The sequence below is a fragment of the Adiantum capillus-veneris genome, chromosome 11 (assembly GCF_014529385.1).
Source record: "Adiantum capillus-veneris isolate H3 chromosome 11, ASM1452938v2, whole genome shotgun sequence".
NCBI classification, from domain to species: Eukaryota; Viridiplantae; Streptophyta; class Polypodiopsida; order Polypodiales; family Pteridaceae; genus Adiantum; species Adiantum capillus-veneris.
In genome coordinates this window covers 39,805,036-39,827,338 of record NC_140941.1, presented here as the reverse complement: position 1 = coordinate 39,827,338, position 22,303 = coordinate 39,805,036, and the positions used below count along the sequence as shown (strand labels likewise).

The following is a 22,303-nucleotide window of genomic DNA, read 5'->3' as shown; positions in this document are numbered from 1 at the left end:
TCGCCAGGCTACTGCAATGCAAAAACGCTGGCTGATCTGAGTGCAAAACGTTAGCTTATTGCTAATGAAAAACGCTAGGTTTGTTGATGGGGGTTCTGATAAGAAAGTGCTTGTTGAATGTTGTGTTGTTGTTGCCTCTTCTGCCAGAAAGTGCTAGCACTAGTTTGCTTATATGCTTGCTACATTTGCCCTACCTAGTTCCCAAGAAAAGTCACTTTAAAATAATAAGTGAAAATTGGCTAAAATAGGGAAAATTCAAAATAGGTCTATGCATTGTAAAAATGCTCCTGATGGTTTCTGATGAAAATCTGATAATCATGATGTGTGCAACCAAAGAATATACATCTACTCTAAGTGCGTGAACATGCACGGTCTCTGAAGAGACTCACAAAAGTGCGAGAACACTCCCTAAGCTACGCTGAATGCACTGAACTGAACCCATGTCATGAAGTAGCTTCTGCACGTACACATAGAGTTAGATGTGCACGTGACACTCATATGCAAGATATGCTAGTCCAGGGGACATGGGGTTTCAGTAGCAGCCTTAGGCTACCATGGGATATGGGTGGGCTCATGCCGTGAGATCAGTACAGATGCCCATGGGATATGGAGAGCACAGTCATCGACAGATTTGGGGAGGTGCTCCATCACAGCAGCAGTTTGACTACTACCCTCAGGAATTTCAACAGCCTGCTGGTACCTTGGACTCGTTACGACACATATCATCCTCACAGACGGCTCCTTGTGACGGCTTCGCTGGCGCACATCGACGTGGGTGTGCGAGTCGGTGGCCTCAGTACACTTCGGGGTAGGTACTCCCATTCGTCGAGCAGCAGGTGGCTGCTCCTTTCGCTAATAGTCGGTTTGTAGAGAGCACTCATAGAGTCCAGAGTTTTCCCATCGATTTGATGGCTCCACCTCCGGGTGCAACAGTGGCAACAACTTGTATTTCTCTTACCGAGACGGTGAGCGGTCTTGTGGCGGGCAACGTGTAGCCGGCTACAGTGTTACTTTCACATGACACAATTAGTAGAGTTGGTATGGTCTAATTCACATTGGACGGACTCTCCTGGCTGGGCAGTGACATGTGGCAGGGATACGGACGGTGGTTTAGTGGACATCCTGGCAAGGTCACCACCACCACTTAGTTTGGAGATAGACTTAGAGGGCTGACATTTATGAGCTGTTGGTGGCTGTTTATGGTTGTACATATGAGTAGTAGCTGTTGGGTCATCACGATCATCTTCTTCATATATGGTCCAGCGTCGTCGTCTACAATAGTGAGTCTATACACACAACACGTCTGCACCATCCCTGCACATCTGAGCCTTGACACCCCTATTGTACCCGTGAGTTCTGGGCTGGAGCTGAGCGTGCTGCCACACCAGAGTCTGTACTGGTTCCTTTGAGTTAGTTGAGTCTATATGTTCTGGTCTACTGTTGTGTCTTTGTGTTGATTTGCTGTTATCTGTTGTTTGTTGTGTTTTCATTCTGTTTTGAGTGAGATGTCACACACATTGCACTGAGGATCACCCACTGTAGAGAGTACGACACACTATCCACGCTACAGCTGGAGAAGATACTCTCGGTAGAAAGCCATCTTCTGTCCTGCTCATGTGCTGGCTGTATCCATCTCCTCCTGGTGTCTAGCTAAGTCATGTTTTGGTAGATGAGCCCGGTGATGGTGCATCGAGTGAGAACTGGAAGGGTTGCAATCTGTCTATGCTGAATCCATGCGCTTGAAACCATGATGTCATCTCCGCATACCAGTATGCTGTATCTCCGTGCATGGCAAACTGTCAAGTGCAAGGCGGGCATATCTGTCTTTGGGAAGTTCCCACATGCGGTGTATGAAGGAGACTGATCTGGTGACTGCCTCAACCACTAGTGGGGGGGCCGCTAGCTCTGCTCGGATAATGGCACGTGGTACTGAAGCCTTCTCTCTAATGAGCCGTGAGATCATAGAGACCAAAGGTTTCTCCATGTCCCCCCATCTATCAGTGCGACCCGACCTCCTGTGATGGTCTAATGAAGGCTCCCATATCTCAGCTCCATAGAGCAATGCAGAAGCCACCAAAGTGTCAAAGAGCCAGAGCTTCGTCCGAGGCTCCTAAAAGTGAACCTGCGAACACATCCTCTCCAATCTACCCAATGCTACATGGGCTCTAGTCAATCTGGTCTTTGCTGCCCTCCTTAATGAAAATGCTGGTCGGCTAAAAACCACTCCAGGGTAAGTGTAAGCATCTGTATACTCCACTGTTTCCTGGCCGTATGTGAATGTAGGTGCTAACCTCCCGATCCACTGTCGAGTGGTATTAGACACCATAACCTTGGTTTTACCAAGGTTGACAGACAAACCACTTTCGTGGGCAAACCTATGCAAAGCATCCAAGTGACGTTGCATCCCCTTCGGGGAGTCAAAGATAAACACAATATCATTAGGATATAACGGATGTCCCTGCCAGCTGTGCACCTCTATCACCATCGCTCTCAAGGTAGTAAGCAAGCTCATCCACATACATACCGAATAGAGTAGTTGTGAGCAACATGATCCACATACATACCGAATAGAGTAGGAGAGAGCAGGCAACCCTGCTTCACCCCAATAGTGGAGTGAACCGGTGTAGATAGACCCTCTGAGGGGCCTACATGCCCCGCTACTGGCTTGTATAATGCTATGATCTCCCAAATGAGCTCTGTGGGTACTCCCATCTCCTGTAGTCTGCGCATCAATCTAGCTCTGTGTACTGTTTCAAATGCTTTGCAGGAGTCTACAAAGGTACAATATATCCTTCTCCCATGTTATCTGCCCTCCTCAATGATGGCTCTGAGTGTCAAGATATGGTCAAGAGTAGAAAAGCCTCTCCTGAACCGTGCCTGCTCGACTGTGCATATCCTCTCCCTCTCTGCCCATCTATTGAGCTATTGCTCAAGAATGGACGCGTACAACCGTGCCAATGTGTGTCCAATCATGATAATGCGATAATTCCTAGCCTCCATAGGGTCTACTGATTTGAAGATAGGTACAATAGTAGATATGCTCCAAGTATCAGGCAAGCCTTTACACATGGCACGGTTAAACAGAACTGCTAGAAGCTCTGCGTGTGCCATGACATAATCCACTGTGCTGGTCCATGTCTCTGTGGAAAGCATGTAAAACCTCCTGCAACGGGGAATCTCTGTAGGCCATTCAAGATGGCCAGTCCATGTGCAGTTCCCATGTCTATCAAGTGTCGTCCATACTCAGTATGTTCCACATCGTGTGATAGTCTATACAAGCCCGTCTCTACAGCATCCAACTCTCTTAGCATCACCTCTGAAGTATCATAGAAGAGTGTCTAGTGATGGGCAATCCTAGCATTGAAGTCCCCTAGAATGATAATGTCACCATCTCAAGAGAACTCCCATATGTCATCATCCAAAATAGAAAAGGGGGACTGGCCTTTGAGTGAAGCATAGACTGACGTACTCGAGGGAAAGCACCAAATAGCGATGTATAGATATTTGCCTGTCTCTGACCTAGCCTGCTCATCCCTGCAGGCTATATGTATCAATGACTGCAACTCCTCTCTAATAACACTGCTAGTCGTTTTAATCCCCGCCCTCTGTGCTCTGATCGTGTCACCTATCTGCTGGCTGTCTCCCATTTGTATCCATTGATGTGAGGCATAGATTGCCGAGGGGCGTGATATGTCTCACAATAGAAGATGATGTCCCTTCCAATAAAACTATTCTCAAAAGCACCGACATCGAGGCGCATAGATCCATTACAGTTCTAGGTGGAAATTTTGATTGTGGTGCCATAGGTCTCGCACTGTCATGTGGAGCGTCACTCCAATATTACCACTTTGCCGTCTCGGTAAAAGGCAATCTTGCCTTTTGGCCTTGCTGCTCTAATTTTTGGCATTACTTCTTGCATATGAGCGATCTGCGAGACGGTAAGATCATCTCTGAGAAAGATGCTCGTCTTCTTAAGAGTTGGCCTTTTTTGCGAAAAGTCCTTCGCTTCTATGGAGGGAAAACGAAGGATGAGTGCCCTTTCTTTTGAGGTTGCCTCATTCCTTCTATTTTTCGTGTTGCCCACTCTCCAAGCTCTTGTGTGCATCGGCTCATGAACCCCCATTAAAGCCATGAGTTCTTTTACCTCTTCGTCCACATTATCTTTGTCTTTAAGGCCACAAATTCTCACATGTTAAGCGCACACGTCTTCTTTGTTGCTCCTCCTAGTTTCAGATTAATGATTGTGGGTGTGGACTTATCTGGACATTATTTCCTTGCCGTTTTCTTTCTTGGCAGCTTCGATCCATTTCTCGCCTTTATTCGTCTCCTGTTGAGTCTTCGTAATAACATCCACCCAAGAAGTCGTGATTTCTTTGTGTTGCTCTTCTCATTCTTTGATGGCCCGTACTTGCTCCTTGATCGTGTTGAGTTTTTCTATTACTGAGGGTTGCAATTCTCCTTTCAAGTGTGTTTTTTGATTGTGCTTCAACGAGATCCTTCTTGAGTGATGCAATCTCTCCTGAGCCGTCACACGTTATCTTGCTTTCTTGGATGAACATGCGTCCTTTGAGCATTTTTATTGTGCCCAATAGGTTGCGGTATATCTTGCTAATGGTTTCCGTTATTTCTTCTTTGCACTCTTGGATGGCATCCTCTAAGGGATTGGTCTTATCATTCTGCTTCCTCATGCTTAATCGCCGCAATAACGAGAGCCTATGCGCACATATGGTTCGACATTATGTATACATTTTCTCTCACATGAAGTATGCATTTTGCATACCCTTGCAATTTAAACGAAAAATCTGTAGTCTGACATTTTTTTTTGACCCCTCTCTACGTGTGCAAGTTTTCTCTCTCAATGCTTTCTCCCTCTACAATTTCTCTCTCTCTACGCTTTTAAATTCTGTTTCTACGGGTTCTTTCCCTCCACTTTCTCTCTCTACGTTATTTATTTTTCTGTCTCTCTACGCCTTCTTTCCCTTCAGTTTCTCTCTCTAAGCACGGGCAACAAGGGGGGTATCGTGTGTGTGTTGGGGGAGGGGGGGGGGGGGGGGGGGCATAGGTAGAGAGAGAGAGAGAGAGAGAGAGAGAGAGAGAGAGAGAGAGAGAGAGAGAGAGAGAGAGAGAGAGAGAGAGAGAGAGAGAGAGAGAGAGAGACGAAATGTTATATTGAACGTCTTTAAAAGGCCAAAATGACCTATGAGACCAAACTGATACAATCTTGTTGGATCTAATACAATGTCTGGGTACAAAAATAAAATGAAGTAAAGTGAAAAACTAAAATCTTAACCGCTAGATGTGAACTAAGCAGCTAGTTGGAACTGGGTAAGATATGGGTGGGGGGTTGAAGGTAGTGACTGGGGGCTAATACAACACAAGGTGGGTGTTCGTGTAGCCCTTCCTTATTTTGCCTCTGTACATATCTCTTGAATGAATAGTTGTGTAAAATGCAGTTCATATAATGTGCGTGGGTTATGTAACCCTTGTAAGTGGAGACTATCCTGGCACTATGTACATACATGTAAGGCTGACATTGACGTTTTGCAAGAGCATAATCAACATGATTATGCTGGGCAATGCTCGTATCTTGCGGGATACTGGATAGCATATGCTGGTTCGTTGTGCTTTTCGGGTGTTCTCATTATGGTTAGGCATGAGTTGGGGCCAATTCTGTCATATAGTGATCCACTGGGTCCTTGGATGGTGGTCCAATGCATGATCCAATGGTCAGATTTATGAATTTGGTGGTGTTTTTTTTTTTCCCCCCGAGAAAAAGATCCTTCTATTAGTTAATGAAAGCTGCTCATAGGGCTACATCCACCTCTGCAAGAGAGGGCTACAACAAGCATGATGGGGAGACTCTCCCAATGAAAAAACAGCATATATACAATGGGGCTAAATCAAGAGATGGGAGGAGGGAAAAGCCACACAGGTGGACAGTAGTGCCATCTGAGCACCCCCTGGACCATGGAGTAAAACGGCCCAGGGCGCCAGAGTCGAAGGAAAGCCTCGCGGCGCTCCCGCATGCGGTCGGAGCTGCCCTGTAGTCCCTCAAGCTGTCCTCTGAGAGTATGGATCAGCTCTAGCCAAAAGTCACGAACAGTCTCTGCTGGTGGTACAGGGCAAGCCTCAAAGATGCGGAGACAACGGGCCCGCCAGATGAACCAGAGAGCTAGGCCGCTGATAAGCTCCCAACACTCCGCTCTCTCACTGCTCTACTCCTGTGGAGTAAGGTCTGTAGCAGGCTGGAGTGTAGGTCGACGAATTTGGTGGTGTTTATGCGCACACAACCTCGGGATAACGAGCGATTTTGTGGCGTGAGATAGCTTGTTATCCATGGCTTTCCAATGCGTTGCTTTGTGGGGATTTCAACAATGCGCCGACTTCATTTGATAACACCACTGGACATTCTGGCATGTTAAGCATAGAATTGCAAGCTTGGACAGAGCTTGTGGCATGTAGACGGATGTTGGATGTATGGACCTTCTTGCATCATGATGTTTCGGGGTATATATTTCAACATAATGCTTTTTCTGCCTATCCTGTAAGATTAGATCGGTGGTATGTCCTTGGCATGCAACAATTGATGAGTTTGTGTGCGAAATGAGCATAGACCGTTCCTTGCTTTTCTCTGATCATGCTCTTGTTGTGATGTTGCTGCGCTTTGGGCAACTATATTATGATCAACCTCTTGCTAAGAAGCGTCTGTTCCACATCAACAATGCATATCTTTCGCACGAGGCATTTCGTGAGATGATCTATGAGGTTATTCCGTCTTTGGTTGTCCAAATGCATCTTGATCCTAATATTGCGTGCGTGTTCGCAATGTAATTCAGGACTATGGCAAGCATTACATGTTTCAATTACATGGTGATGTTGAGGACGCCAACCATAGTTTTTGCTAATGTCAACCATGCGGCATACGCGGACGGGTATGGAAGCCCCTGCCACAAGCCCAGTTCAGACCCCTGAAGATTCCATATGTGGGATACCATACGGCACCCTAGAAAACACTAAACAGTAGCACAAAAACCAGAGAATGCAAGTTTAAAATACTAGAGACTCAGAGAGCATTGGAGCAACACAAGACCATAGAATACATTAAAACTTTTATGTTGAAATATCATAGACTTCGCCGTTTGGACAATAAGATCAATAGAAATTAGAATTTAGAATGATACTAGGAGAAATGCAGGAGATGACAGACAAACTATGGAGCCTTCAATGACCAAAACTTACAAGAGTCACAGAGTGTAGACTCCGAATCACAAAACATTAGTAGACAATAGAGTACTAGAGTCTAGACTGTAAAGCCGTCAACAAGCTACTAGATACCAAAGCCAAAACGTAAGTAGGGAGTGTCTACTAGATACCGAAACCAAAACATAAGTAGTGAGCCGAGGGTAGAGCAAACCAGGATGAGCTCCTCTCATCGTAGGCCACATCCTCATGAATATCATCATCGTCAGCCTCATCCTCATCCTCATCCTTATCCTCGTGGACCTCCTCGATGGAGCACGATGTCCCAATATGGCTAGGCATGGCAATCGGAAGAGGAGACTCCACAACACCCTCTGTACTTTGTGCAATAGCCTCCTGAATCGCCTGCAACTGAAGCAAACGCTCCTCATCCTTCTCCTTGCTAACCATCTCCAAAGTGGCCTCAGTCCTCTCATAGCCGCGTTCTTTGATCTTGCACAAGAGCCTCAAGTTGGTGTGTATGTAGACAAGCTTCTCGGTATGAGCAGGGAGTAGTTGATTTCTTCTCTTAGTGTGAATGAGAGAGAAGGTGCTCCAATTTCTTTCACAAGGAGAGGCAAATGTCCCTTGAGAAAGCACCGTAAGTGCAAGAGTCTGCGATGTGGGCGTGCAAGCCCGAAAAGTCTCCCACCATTTCACACCCTCTTGCATTCTCTTTGGATCCTTCACAATAGGATAAGCAAATGTCTTTCCTTCATTGATAAAAGTGTCTAACTCATCAATGAGGGTACCTTGCATTGTTAAATCTCCCTTGGTGTACTTGTTCAAGAATGTCATCCACCTGTCCCCAAAGAGTTGGTCTAACGGTAAGGCTTTGGCCTCTCAACCTATGGGTTGTGGGTTCAAATCCCCCGTTGGGTCACACTCTAGAGGGACACCTTGTGCTCGCCTGGTGTTCACGTTGCTAGGGCTCTTGCCCTTGGACACTCGAGTGCATCCTCCTCCTGGGGTGGATCACCCGAGGAGGAGGTTCCTAGCTGGTTGCTACGAGTTCTCTCCGCCGTTCCCAGCATGTGGTGCATCAATTAGGTGGCCATGGTGATGCCTACGCGTGGCTCTTGCCCGATGGTACGCGGCCCTTGCCCGACCATGTAACATGGCTAATATTTGGAAGGGATAAGCACCTCCCCCTGTGGGCCCTATGGTGTGTCGAAAAAAAAGAATGTCATCCACCCATCATGAACCTCACTATCACTTTATTGTTCTCTTCCGTGCGAAACAGGTATCCCACAGCATGCAGTGGTGTGTGCATCATATTCCATCTGTCAACACACAAGTCGTTGATCTCTTGCGTCCTTGCCGCATCAACGAACTTGCTCAACCATGCGATCTGTAAGCTCATACACAAGCCCCATGGTGGCTCCTTCCCTTTCAGCCAAATGAAGGATCTTCAAGTTGGGGGCAGAAATCTTCAAAATCAACTTGGCCTCTTGCGAAAAGGATGCATTAAATACAATTTCAGAGACCACTGTGGCCTTTATAGGTTTGTTGGTCTTCATCCTCACAATTTTTGGATCAATCATAAGCGTGTGCAGACCTTGCATACATCTGTCATCCACGAGACTGGCAAGCATGATGTAGTGGTAGACAAAACGAGTGGCAGCGGGCTTCACCAAATCTTTCTTGCTAAGTGTTTGAAACAATGCCAAGACAGTGGACTTCCTCGTGACAAATGTAACCACGTTTGTGCCATTCTCAAGGATCTTTGCAATCCAAGGGAGCTTCCGAATGTCCTTAAACAACAAGTCCAAGCAATGGCATGCACATTTGGTGGGTGTGCGTGTAGCCCTTCCTTATTTTGCCTCTGTACATATCTCTTCAATGAATAGTTGTGTAAAATGCAGTTCATATAATGTGTGGGTTATGTAACCCTTATAAGTGGAGACGAACCTGGCACTATGTACATACATGTAAGGTTGACATTGAGGTTTTGCAAGAGCATATTCAACATGATTATGCTGGGCAATGCTCGCATCTTGCAGGATACTGAATAGCATATGCTGGTTCGTTGTGCTTTTCGGGTGTTCTCATTATGGTTAGGCATGAGTTGGGGCCAATTCTGTCATATAATGATCCACTGGGTCCTTGGATGGTGGTCCAATGCATGATCCAATGGTCAGATTTATGAATTTGGTGGTGAGTTTACAGATGCATGCGATCCGCTTGCATGAGATTGAGAGGCATCCCCCCCCAAATCATCACCAAAGTATCCACAAATGCATTTGGGTCCTCTCCATCACCCTATACATCTGCATGCACCTTCTGACAACCACTTTAACTTCCTCGGAAACTTCATTGCATGGGCCCACACCACAACCCGCGATGGCCAACAAATGTGCCCGAATACAATAAGGATCCCCATCCCATACATGCGCACAATAGATACATACGCAAGTCCATTGTCCTTTTGCATGAGGCTTTACATTTTGCGCATATTGACACTCGGGACGCTTGGCTCGGCCCATCTCGATTCTCTGCTGAATTCAAACGGTCACAGTTGTTTAGCACGCGAGAACTCTAAGCTTTGAGCGCGAGTCACAAGGCACAGAGTGCAGTCACTAGTGTATGGGCCTGTCACTTCTCTGCTCTCTGTGGACTGGTCTTTTAAGTTGGGCTCTAAAGATCGTACGCATGGTGAATCCCAAAAAACGTATGCTCCCTCGCATATTGTAATAGCACTATAGGGCAAAGGGTTCGCACATGGGCGAAATGCCCATTGGGTTCAAAAACGCTGCCCAACGTATGGAAATCCCAATCATACTTCAATCGGGCTCTTACGCGTCCGGAAGCATGATTAGCCTAGCATGCGCGTTAGAAAAAAACTATGACGCCAACCATATGTATCAACTGGTCAAACTCTTAGCTGACACACGTTTGTTGTCGGAAATTGAATCCACGGCCCTTTGTCAGGCCGGGGTGTATCTGCTGCATTATGACAAACGAAAATTGGATAAATAGCAAGCTCGTGGTAGTCATCGAGCGTTTGTACACAAGGGATGTGCATGAAAGCAGTTTTTTAAGCACTTGCATCATTCAAGGGCCTCTCTACCTATTAAGTGGGTTATGGATCGACCATGAGCTTGGACAGCTTCGAAGTGTGAGCTTGCAGATGCCATGGTGGCCCATTTTAGGACTGTTTTTGCCGCTCCCCTTGTGGCCTCGTCCGCAGGTTTTCATGCACGTCAACTTTTGTTATCTACAATGCATTCAATTGTCTTGCCTCAAGATGCTTTGGCAATGGAGGCAGCTTTTGCAGAGAATGAATTGCACTTAGCTTTGCGTGCTCTCGGAAGATGACGTTCACCTGGTTGGGATGGGCTCACTGTGGAATTTTTTCTCTCTATCTGGGAGCCTTTGAAAGAGCCTTTACTTTATATGATGAACGTTGCGTGGGTGAAATAGGATTTGCCAATGTCTTGGAAAGAGGGTTTATTGAAGTTGTTGCCTAAAGAAGCGCTTTGGTGGCCAATTACTCTTGTGCGGGTGATCTATAAAATCTTGGCTAAGGTCATTGTTACTTGTATCAAGGAACCTCTTATGGTTGTTATCCATTTCGCCAATATGGATTTATTTCTCGTCGCCAGATTTTGGATAATCTGGCTCATGTATTAATTGGAATGGAATATGCCAAATATACCCAGTAAGATGTTCTCGTAATGCAGGCCCTAGGGATTTCATTGCTGGTACCATGCGGGGCCTTGGCTTTGGCCCAAAGATGGTCAATGTCGTTTACTTCTTGTATGCTCACAGTACATGTTGAGTACTCCTTGATGGAGAGCTGACAGAACCTTGGTCTCTTGGATGCTCTGTCAGACAAGGTTGCCCACTTAGCGCCTTGTTGTATGCCATTGCCACTCACCCTCTCTTATTGTATTTTGATCACTTGACTTCGCTCGGTTGTCTTCATGGGCTGAAGTTACCCAATGGGAAAGACTTCACAGGACAGGCCTATGCTGATGAATTCATGCCTCGTAACAATCAGGATGATGTGCGTGAAATTATGTTGGCATTGGATACATTTGGCGTGGCAGCAGGCCTTAAGGTTAACTTTCGGAAATCTAAACTCTTGCCTCTTGCTGTTTGTGACTGGCATCATCTTTTTGGCCTGGCGAGATTCTCGATCCGCATGTGGTCAGTCATTTAGGATATCCTATCAGTTGGCAGGTTACTAATACACAACAAATCGATTGGATCATGCAACTATTGAATGTGAAATTGCTCTATTGGAAATTGTCTACATGGCCGGTGCATGTTCCTTCGTGTTTTGCAAAGTATTATGATGGCATATGTTCAGTTTTACTTGCCGTTGCTGCATTGGCCTCGCTCCCCGCCGCCGCCTCTCAATGCTTATGTCTACTATTGTATCTCACTTGTGGCGCACCAGTTCTCATAAGAAAGAGCTCCATTTGTTAGCAATCGAGAAACTTTGCACTCCAAAGCGTCTTGGCGAGTTAAATATTTTGGCCCTTCGTCGGCATGCATTGGCAAGGAAGGCTATGTTATTGTCCACTCTTGCATTGCAGTCTCAGCCATGGACAATTATGGTTGCTGATCTATGTCGACATGTTGCCACTCCTACCTTTGGTCATTGGCAGACTTCCCTTTGGGAGTTTGTGTTTGGCAAGATGGTCTGCAATATTCCTGGTTGCTTGATCACCTCTGGCTTGCTCTCCGCTTGGAAAGTTGTTACGGAACATCTCTCTTGGCATGGCAGGCAACAAGCATATGGGAATTCGTTGCCTTTGGAAAGCATTCATTGGAGCATGGCGTTGTCTTTTACCCTGGTTGATGAGTCGCCTCGTCAAGCCGACTTCCTCTCTAGTTGTGGTATACGCACGGTGCATGATGTGGTGGATTCATCTGGGAATTTGCTTTACTTTTCTCAAGTGGTAGCATGCGTTGGGTTGGGCCTACATTATCGTCAGATTATTGGGTTGGAGCTTGCGTCGGCATATGCGGGATGTTTTTCTCCCTATTCTGCCGTTTGCCGGTAGATGCCGTATGTAGGATTGGAATTTATGGGACTCTTCTTTGGATGTGATTTCTGCTTGCCATGTCTATGCTTCTCTCAAGCAGGACTCTTGGCTGGCTAATGATTGTAATGCGCTCTGAGATTTACACAAATCCGATTAATGGTCGAGGCAAGCTCTTACATCAATCTGGAAGTCTCGCTTGCTTCTTAAGGAGTGTTTGTTTCTTTGGCGTTGTTTGCTGGGAGTTCTTGCAGTTGGAACACTCCTTGCGGCGCATCGTATTAGCTCCTCTCGTTGCGTCGGTTGCTCGACTGTTGATGAGACTGCCAGACATTTGCTTTGGGAGTGTCACTGCAGCAGGGCTTTCCTTCGTTGCGTATGCACCTTTGATTTCCCTCAGCGGTCTTCCACAAACGATTCTGGCTTTTATGCATTGTTTCGAATTCCCTCCAACAATTTGCCGTTTTCTTCGCATGGGTCAGATTTTGGTCGCTATGGTCCTTGTGGCATTGTCGCAATCTCCGCATGTTTCACCAGCATGATGCAGATCCTTTTGCATCGTTCAAAGGCAATCGTTACATTTTGCCTTTGAGATTGGGGACATATCCCTGGAAATCTTGCCGGTCTTCTATGTTTGCTTTTAGTGCTTAGAAAGAACTTAGATAACAACAGGAAATGCTTGTGAAACCCTAAAAAAACAGAAAAAATCAGCAATAAAACTTTGGAAAAATAGCAAAAAAACCATAAAAAATAGATAAAGACGTAAGAAAATCCTAGAAAAGGAAAAAAAAGCAAAACCCTACAAAACAGCAAAAAACAGTTTGGACACCCTGAAAACCAGTAAAAAACAATTTCAAAATCCTAAAATACCGCAAAAAACAATGACAAAACCCATAAAAATAGCAAAAAACAGTTTTGAAATCCTTAAGAAAAGCAAAAAAAAAAAAACCAATAAAATCCTAAACAACAAAAAAAAAGCCTCGAAACCCTAAAAAATAGCAAAAAGCTGATGTGGAGAGAGAGAGAGAGAGAGAGAGATGAAATAAAATGTTATATTAAAAGTTTTCAAATGGCCAAAATGACCTATGAGACCAAACTGATATAATCTTGGTGAATCTAATGCAATGTCTGGGTACAAAAATAAAATGAAGTTAAGTGAAAAACTAACATCTCAATTGCTAGATGTGAATCAAGCAGCTAGCTAGAACTGTGTAGGATATGAGTAGGGGGTTGGAGGTAGTGACCGAGGGCTAATACAACACAATGTGGGTGTGCGTGTACGAAGATAATGGGTGAGAGTTGATACAAAGGCTGATACAAGATAAGCAGGATGTACAATCCTCGAAAGACCTAAGTTATAGGAGATCCATCATCGGTCGCTGGCGGATTTCATGAATGCTATGTAGTCCTCCGTAGTCATAATCGTCTAGATCTCCCTAGCTCGGTCGCTCGATCGATCAATGTGCCTCTTGTGGGAGGAGAATGCGAGCTCTGCTATGGTAGCTGTGCATCTCTGGCTCCCCAATGTCCACCCTAAAGAAGTTTATGATCTCTCTCTGAGACAGTTTAGCCTCTCGTCTAATGAGGCTCTCTTTTTGTTTGCGCTGTCGTGACGCTTCGCGTTCACTAGGAGGAAATCACAAAATAACAATTTTTTTGTAGGATTTGTTTTGGCAAAAGAATGTCGGGTTTTGATCTTGTGATTTGCAGTGCTATAGTTGTTATGTAAGTCAAATGTGATGAACCTAGAGAGCACCATAAGTGCTTGAAGAGTTTCTAGTTCGGAATGCAACTTCCTTAGCGCTGGCAGTTAACGGGGTCGAAAAGCAAGCTGGCGGCGGGGGCACAACGTCAACTGGGGACTGCACGAGGAGAAAAAGCAGGGAGACATTGTGCCGTCAAGCAGCTGGAGAAAAAGCGCGCAATTGGGAAGAGCATTACGAGGAGGGGGAGATGTACCGAGAGCATGGTGGATCTTGAGGACGGTAGGGCAATTAGAGGGCGCTGGCAGTTGACGAGGAGAATTACAGGGAGGCCGAGCGAGCGGCTGAGGTGCGCGCCGTCAGAAAAATCGAGAGGAGCTGCCATCGAGCAAGGAGGGCTTGACAAGGCTTTAAAGCATGGGTTGGTGGCAATCGTGCTAAGGGAGCATCGACAAGGGCGAGCAAGCCTAGAAGGAGGCAGGAGGAGGAGCTACAAGAAGTCAGGAAGTCGCCGACAAGGCAAGGGCAGCACTGGCCGAAAGTTTCCGAGCTGGAGAAGATTTTCTCTATAGAAGGCCATCTTGGTGCCCAATTCCAAAGCCGGGCGTATCCAAGTCCTCCTAGTATGTAGCTGAATCACGTCTTGGCGGATGAGCTTGGTGATCTCGGACTGTGTAAGAGTCAGAGATAGTGCATCCAGTGGAAGGGGGGCAGTCTCTCCATGCTGAACCCATGTACGTGAAACCATGATGTCATCTACCCATACCAGCATGCTATGTCTCCTTGCAAAGCTAACTATTGAGAGGACTAAAGTGCTAGATAGGCATATCTGTCTTTGGGGAGGTCCCACAAGCAGTGTAAAAAGGAGTATGATCTGGTAAGTGCCTCAACCACGAGTGGGGGCAGCTAGCTATGCTCGAATACATTCAAGTGACGTTGCATCCCCTACGGAGGAGATCATCAACATAATATCATCAACATATAACAATATTGGAATCCATGTCCCTACCAAATTGCACCTCTATGACCCTCTCTCTCAATATAGTCAGAAACCTCATTCACATACATACCAAATAGAGTAGGAGAGAGCGGGCAGCCTTGCTTTACCTCAGTGGTGGAGTGAAGTAATGTAGATAACCCCTTTGGAGTGCGTACATGCCCCATCACTGACCTTTATAATGCCATAATCCCCCAAATCAGCTCTGTTGGGTACTCCCATGTCCTGTTGTCTGCGCATCAATCTAGGTTTGGGCATTGTGTCAAATGCTTTGCGGATGTCCAGAAAGCTACAATAGATCTGTCTCACATGTGATGTGCCCTCCTCAATAATGGCTCTAAGTGTCAGAATGTGGTGAGGAGTAGTAAAACCTCTCTTGAACCCTACTTTCCCGGCTACGCGTACACCCTCTCTCTTTGCTTATCTACTTAGTTGCTGCTCAAGAATGGATGCGTATAACGTTTCCAATGTGTGTCTAATCATGATAGTGCAATAGTAGATAAACGGCAAGTATCAGGCAAACCTTCACACATCGCATGGTTGAACATCGGTGCTAGAATCTCTGGGAGTAGAGTTTTGGCATGTATAACATGCTTAGCCACTAAGACATCATGATCATATGCTCTCCAAGTCCTCAATCTATCAATGGCCTTCTTCACCATCTTCGTGGTGAAAAAAGCACATATGTGTGGGCATGGCTCGGGGGGGTCGCGAAGAGGCGGCTATCCAAGAACTGTGTACAAAGATGACGCATACTGGCCCCAAGCCTCTATAGAAGTAATGGCAGGAGAGGAGGAGTGCTCATGAAAGGGTCGCCATGCCTCACCTAAGTCCTTACTCAAGGATAGTGGATATAGATCTTGCACTAGTCGAGCCTGAAATACCCTCTTCTTTTGCCGCACCAGGCTTTCGAAGGCAATCTGTGGCTGTCTATGAGTTATGTCCCCCAAAAGCACCTCCCTCTAAAGTATGGCTCTCGTCTCGCGGCACTTGTCATCATACTAGCCGTTTTGGGGCATGCTCCCAGACAGAACATAGTCTTTGCTCCGGCTGCTCCTTAGTGCACAGGGGTCTGTAGATCCCATCTATGTGGACAGAGTCCGTCTTCTGTGTAAACGTGTAGCGAGTAGGGGCTGCTATCCGTGGTATGTGTGGTACACTAAACTGGAAAGAGATGGTCATCGACACAAGGGCGTGATCTCTTGCCACACCAACAGGTCTAGGTTCAACTCTGAGCTCTTGGATACTAGAGATAAAGCTCGGCTATGCCATGACATAATGCACTGTGCTGGCTCCATGTCTGTGTGGAAAGGATGTAAAACCTTATGTAGCAGGAAATCTTTGTAGGCCATGCAAAATGGCCAATCTATGTGGAGTCCCCATGCATATCGAGTGCCGTCCATACTGAGTATGCTCCACATCTTGTGATATTCTAGATAGGCCCATCTCTGCAATATCCACCTATCTCAGCATCTACTTTGAAGTATCATAAAATATTGTTTGTGATGGGCAGTCCTAGCATTGAAGTCCCCCAAGATAATACTGTCACCATCCTGACAGAACTCCCATATGTCATCATCCAAAATAGAAAAGGGGGACTGTTCTCTAGGTGGTGCATATACTAACATACTCGGAGTAAAGACGCAAATAGCACTGTAGAGGTATCTGCGTGTCTCTGCCCATGTGCCTGTCTCTGCCCTCAATCTTTTCCATATGTACCTAGCTTGCTTATCCATACGGGCTATATGTGTCAATGGTTGCAACTCCTCCTTGAATAAGACTGCCACTCCCCCTTAGCCCTGTTCTCTGTGCTCTGTCCCCATGTCTATCAAGTGTCGTCCATACTGAGTATGCTCCACATCTTGTGTTATTCTAGATAGGCCCATCTCTGTAATATCCACCTATCTCAGCATCTCCTTTGAAGTATTATAAAATAGTGTCTGGTGATGGGCAATCCTAGCATTGAAGTCCCCCAGGATGATAATGTCACCATCCCTACAGAACTTCTATATGTCATCATGCAAAATAGAAAAGGAGGACTGGTCTCTATGTGGTGCATATACTGACATACTCGGAGAAAAGAAGCAAATAGCAATGTAGAGGTATCTGCCTGTCGCTGCCCTCAATCTTTTCCATATGTACCTAGCTTGCTTATCCATATGGGCTATATGTATCAATGGTTGCAACTCCTCCTTGAATAAGACTGCCACTCCCCCTTAGCCCTGTTCTCTGTGCTTTGATCGAGCTTCCTGTCTGCAAGGTGTCTCCCATTTGTATCCGCTGACATGTGGCATAGATTGCTCAGGGGCCTGATGTGTCTCAGAATAGAAGATGATGTCCCTCCTAGTGAAACTATCCTCAAAAGTATCCTTATCGAGGCGTAGAGTTATATTACATTTGCAAGTAGCAACTTTGAGTGTGGTCCCATAGGTCTCTCGCCGTCATGCGGAGCACCTGCCCATAATAACCACTCTTAGGTCGTTAAAGAAGGTCAAATTCCGGTTCTTTTGGAGCGTCGTTATTTCAGGCATAACTTCTTGAATATGAGCAAGCTGTGAGAGCATGAGGTGGTCCCCAAGCAATATCCCTGTCTTCTTTAGTGTAGGACGCTTCTTTAAGAAATCTTTCTGTGCTTCAAAGGAGGGGAAGTGCAAGATCAATGCTCTCTCCGTTGAAGTCTCCCCATTTTCTTCTCTCTTCTTATTCAATCTCCATGCCTTTGTCCGCGTGACCTCACTACCCATTATGATTAGAAGTTTTTTGACTTCGCCCTCTACATCGTCACGGTCTCTTAGACTGGTCACTCGTACATGTAAAGCTCAATTGAAGCCCTCTGAGAAGGAAGACCTCCCTCAGAGTGTAGTAGTGCATAATCTTCTCTAATAGGCAAGCATTGGGTGCACCATCTTTGATGCCCTTGTTTTCTACTGTTCTAGTGGTCCCTCCTCAATGATGGCAAAGCTAATCTTGATAATGAGAAGTAGCATAGTGCAATGTAGATGGCTCTATGCAGAACTCTCATGATATCTCGACTTTTTAATGTACTCGTCAACCTTAAGTTTTAGGCTCTCTTACAACCAAGGGTTTTGGGTACCCATTACCTGGTGCTATTGTTAAGCTACCAACAAATGGGTTTTTCAATGTCAAACCTCTGGTGTAAGGTGTACCCAATAACCTCACGAGAAGTGGGACAATAGGTGGAGAACATATCAATTTTGAGATGCTTTACCACTTATGTGTGGCAGGGTCTATAACCCGTACAAATTTTTATCATGGCAATAATCGAAAACTGACATATTAAAAACAAGGCTTTGATGGTATCATTTGACAAAAAAATATATGATTGTTTTGACAACATACAAAACGAGAAGTCTATGACACTTAACAAAGGAAAATATTTTTTTCTTGAACTCTGTGTTCTTGATGTACCGAGTGCTCCAGGCAATGGTGAGTCCGGTTGAGTTTTTTTTGGGGGGGGAGGATACCATAGTATCGATTGAGTAGAGTAGGAGAAAAAAGTAAGGGAATGGGATGGAGGGATAATGGAGATGGCGAATGGGATGAGAGGGAAGAGAGAGTAGAGAGCTTGCTAGTTGAGTCTTGGAAAAAAGGGAGAGCTTGGAGAGGGAGAGCTTTGAGACAAAGGAGAGCCTTGGACAATGGAGAGGGAGAGCTTGGAGAGGAAGAAGTAGAGCCTTGGACAATGGAGAGGGAGAGCTTGAAGGAGAGCTTGGAGAGGAAGAAGGAGAGCCTTGGACAATGGAGAGGAAGAGCTTGAAGGAGTGCTTGAGCCTTGAGGAGGAAAGCTAGGAGAGCAAGCTTTTATACTCCCCAGGCTTGTTGAGTGGATCAGTCTTCGAGGAGAGCATGCGTTAGACCAAGTCATGCATGGGTAGGCCTCACAATGCCTCACGCTGTAGCGCCGTAGCTGCCCTGTTTCCTTTAGCTGCTATCACCGAGCTTCGCTTGCTTGCTCCATAGCTACCCTTCTTTCTCAGCAGGTACACTTTGAGGTTCGCGTTCCCTTTCCTCTTGTTGTAGCACCTCGCCAGTGTTTTCAGCCTTTAGCCTTACAAATTCAAGCACCTGCAACAAGATCCCATCATCATCTCAACATTTAGGACCATTGTATCAACATTTGTGCAATCTAAAGCATTATCTCCCTAGCAATAGAAAGGGGGGTGCTTGGGGGGGGGGGGGATGGAGACCTAATCTGGTGTTAGTCTTCTTCTTTCTATATCACTCACAATATCTCTCCCTTCGCTCTCTCGTCTTTGCACATGTCATGAAGTAGAAGAAACTCTCTCATTAAGTAAAGGAACGTTGAGTAATCATTGAGCACTCATCTTGAGCATTCACCATCAATCACGTCCGTTGCACATTACATTGCTATGAAATCTCTTTGGCAGTCTTATGTATCATCAGTCAAGAAAAGAACCTTTCTTAAATTATCTATCAAAGAACCTCTCACAGAATTTTTATCAAATAAGTTTCATGTGGCTTTGTCTTAAGGGCCACGTAAATTTTTTTGCTTGTTGGAAGATTGTAGGTAACCCAAGACCACTGCGCGTGTCGATATTTCTTATTTGTGTTACCTAGAGAAGAAGGGCTTGTCCAGCTTCGGCCCTCCCCTCATTCCTCTTCTCCACTCACTAAGAGTGGACTTTGCACATTGCGCAAGGCCAATCAACATGAGGTGGGAAAAAGGAACCTTTGTGTGACTTCAAGGGACCCAAGGGGTGCACCTGCAGGAAGGAGTTGATCTCGGCACGAGAAATGCCTTTTGAAAAACTTGTACCAAGTATCAACAACCCCAAGTACCCTTAGTACCCAAGTATCCCAGTACTCAGTGCATGGTCACCACCAGAAGCGAGATGGATACTTCGCATGAAGATGATGATAGTGGAATTGGAGAAGAAAAAGTCAAGTCCCTACACGAGGAGGACCATTTCCGGATCCTCCTCCCTCCCCTAAATTCTGTGAAGGTTTACACATCTTTTACTCTTTTCATGACTAGAACTGGACTATGCCCTTCTCACCTCCCATGCTAGGTGTGCTGCTCCGCGCTCCGGAGGATTCTATGGATACTAGAGGATCAGAGGCAGAAAAAACTAGGAGGTAGCAAAGGAAAGGAGAAGCTAGAGGCAGATAGAGGTCCTGAGATAGAGATCCCATCGTGTAGGGTCTACTTCAGAAATTTCCTTGTCGTTGCCAGATATACCAGTTGCTTCTTTAATATTGACAAGGATCCTGAGGATATTCTTGTGCCTTCATGTATTATAGACAAAGCTGATACTCTGCTTGGTTTGTTCTTATGACACAATTTGAGGTCATTTGCCACGTGTTGAAGTAATGTTATGAGAGATTGAGGACCAAGAAATAGTCTTGGCATATTGTTGTACATTTTATTTTGTGGACTGTGCCCTCAAAATATCTCATGAATCTGAGAGAGAGAGAGAGAGAGAGAGAGAGAGAGAGAGAGAGAGAGAGAGAGATTTTCTATTTTAAACAGGGCATTGTGTTCGCCGTTGGTCAACTGGAAGTCTCCTAATTGCTGTGGCTCCCTTTCAACACAAAGGCAGGGTAGCTGCAACTTAATTGAGGTAATGTATGGGCTATTCAGGTGCTGAATTGGAATGCCAAAGGAGATGTGTTTTATGGCTGGGCGTTTTTTGAATGCAGGATTTCTCGGGCTTGTACGGAGAAGAGTATGGTGCTGATGCTCTTAGCCTGATGCAACAGTTGAGCCAACAGACGGCTGCTGCATACAGAGAAGCGGAGAGAATTCTCTCGTGTGATGGCAGAGATGTAGGAGCGGGAGAGGCGAGCCTGGTCAATGGGAAGGAGAATGTAATTGCTGTGGATAAGCAGATGATGGATGTTGGCATCTGCTCACCAGGAGCTCTCTTGGTATGTTCAAATGGTTCTCCCTTTTGAGATGATTACATGTGTGTGAAACTGATAAGATTTGGTTGTGACCAGGTGGACACGTCCCCATGGAGCATAACTCCTGGTAATGGGGAATCGAGTCACCTAATTTATCCCAACTGTTCTGATGTTCCAAGCCCATCTCTTCACCTTCTTCGTGGTTGCCGATGATGTTGACAATCATCTTTTAAGGGTATCCGCTGAATGCCTGGGTTTTTTCCAGCATATTGCTGTATGTTGAGTCTTATGTGTTTGCTGTATGTACCATATTATATAAACATATACGGTTTTTTGAATAAAAGGAAATCATAGCTGCCCTTGTTTTCTGATGTTTTTGGGTAGTGGCTTATAATAGGTGTGGGGTGTGTGTGTTGGTGGATGTGCGGTGATGTGTGCTTCTTATAGACGGTAAGTATGCGTTGGAAAAGAGGGGTAACAATGGTTATTGGTTATTGAATCCGATTTCTCTAGCTATTGAATCTGCAGAAATGCTGATCTTAAGATCAGTCCGAAGCTTTCTTACTATCCATTACTGTGGCAGTTCCTGTGTATGTGAAGTCATCGGTCCATCGAGGATGTGAATCTACAAGAAATTGCGATATTCAAGATTTTCAAAATATCATGATAATAGTACCAGATTTCAACATGCCTGCATAATAGTAGAGTCATCAGCAGACGTAGAGCAGAGCTAATATCGATGGACAATGTCCAAAGTACACGGCTAGAAGTCTACTTGTGGGAAGACAAATACACACGAATTAGAAGAGATGCAAAGTTAAGCATGTACCTCAATCTTCATGTTTGTGGTAATCACCTATCGCGGATGCACACACACACACACTTTTTGTTTGTAAACTGATTTGATTAATTTACTAGTGGGAAACCTCGAAGCAAGGAAAACCCACCGAATGGATCATATACAAGGGGAAGAACACATAACCTTCAACTGTACAATGTAGCTAGAAACATTTATAGGAAAGCTGATGTATCTCTGTAGTGACATCACCAACTTGCAAAGCAAACCCACCGAATAAATCATATACAAGGGGAAGAATACATAACCTTCAACTGTACAATGCAGCTAGAAACATTCATAGGAAAGCTGATGTATCTATGTGGTGACATCACCAACTTGCAAAGCAAACCGTAACAATTGCCTAAGAGAAAGGTTGAAGAGTGGAGACATGTCTTCATGAGTACGATGGAACATCTAAGCTTACATTGACGCCACGGTTCAATAAGCCTAGCGTTTGACCCACATATAGTGATGGTGAGAAAATGCGAAATGCCCAAATCCTTTAGTGGAAGACATCGCAGACACGACGAAGGAAATCGCTTGTAATGGGGCGAATATGACAAACCCGAAGAAGAGTGCGCGCACGCACGCAGGTGCATTTAGAGAAGTTTCATTGTGGCTGATTCTTTAGATTGCCACAGCTTTC

At 45.4% G+C, this 22,303-nt stretch overlaps 1 protein-coding gene across 1 annotated transcript in view; it reads left to right on the top strand.

Moving 5' to 3' along the window:
• The window catches only part of LOC147447131 (transcription factor MYB3R-1-like), a 77,291-nt gene extending 56,101 nt beyond the window's left edge, over positions 1–21,190 (top strand). Inside the window, exons 10-12 of the mRNA XM_086523023.1 lie at positions 20,446–20,536; positions 20,616–20,843; positions 20,916–21,190. Coding sequence (XP_086379149.1) covers positions 20,446–20,536; positions 20,616–20,843; positions 20,916–21,032 — 436 coding nt within the window. The 3' untranslated portion in view covers positions 21,033–21,190. The remainder of the gene's footprint in view (positions 1–20,445; positions 20,537–20,615; positions 20,844–20,915) is intronic.
• Positions 21,191–22,303: the final 1,113 nt, after the last annotated feature.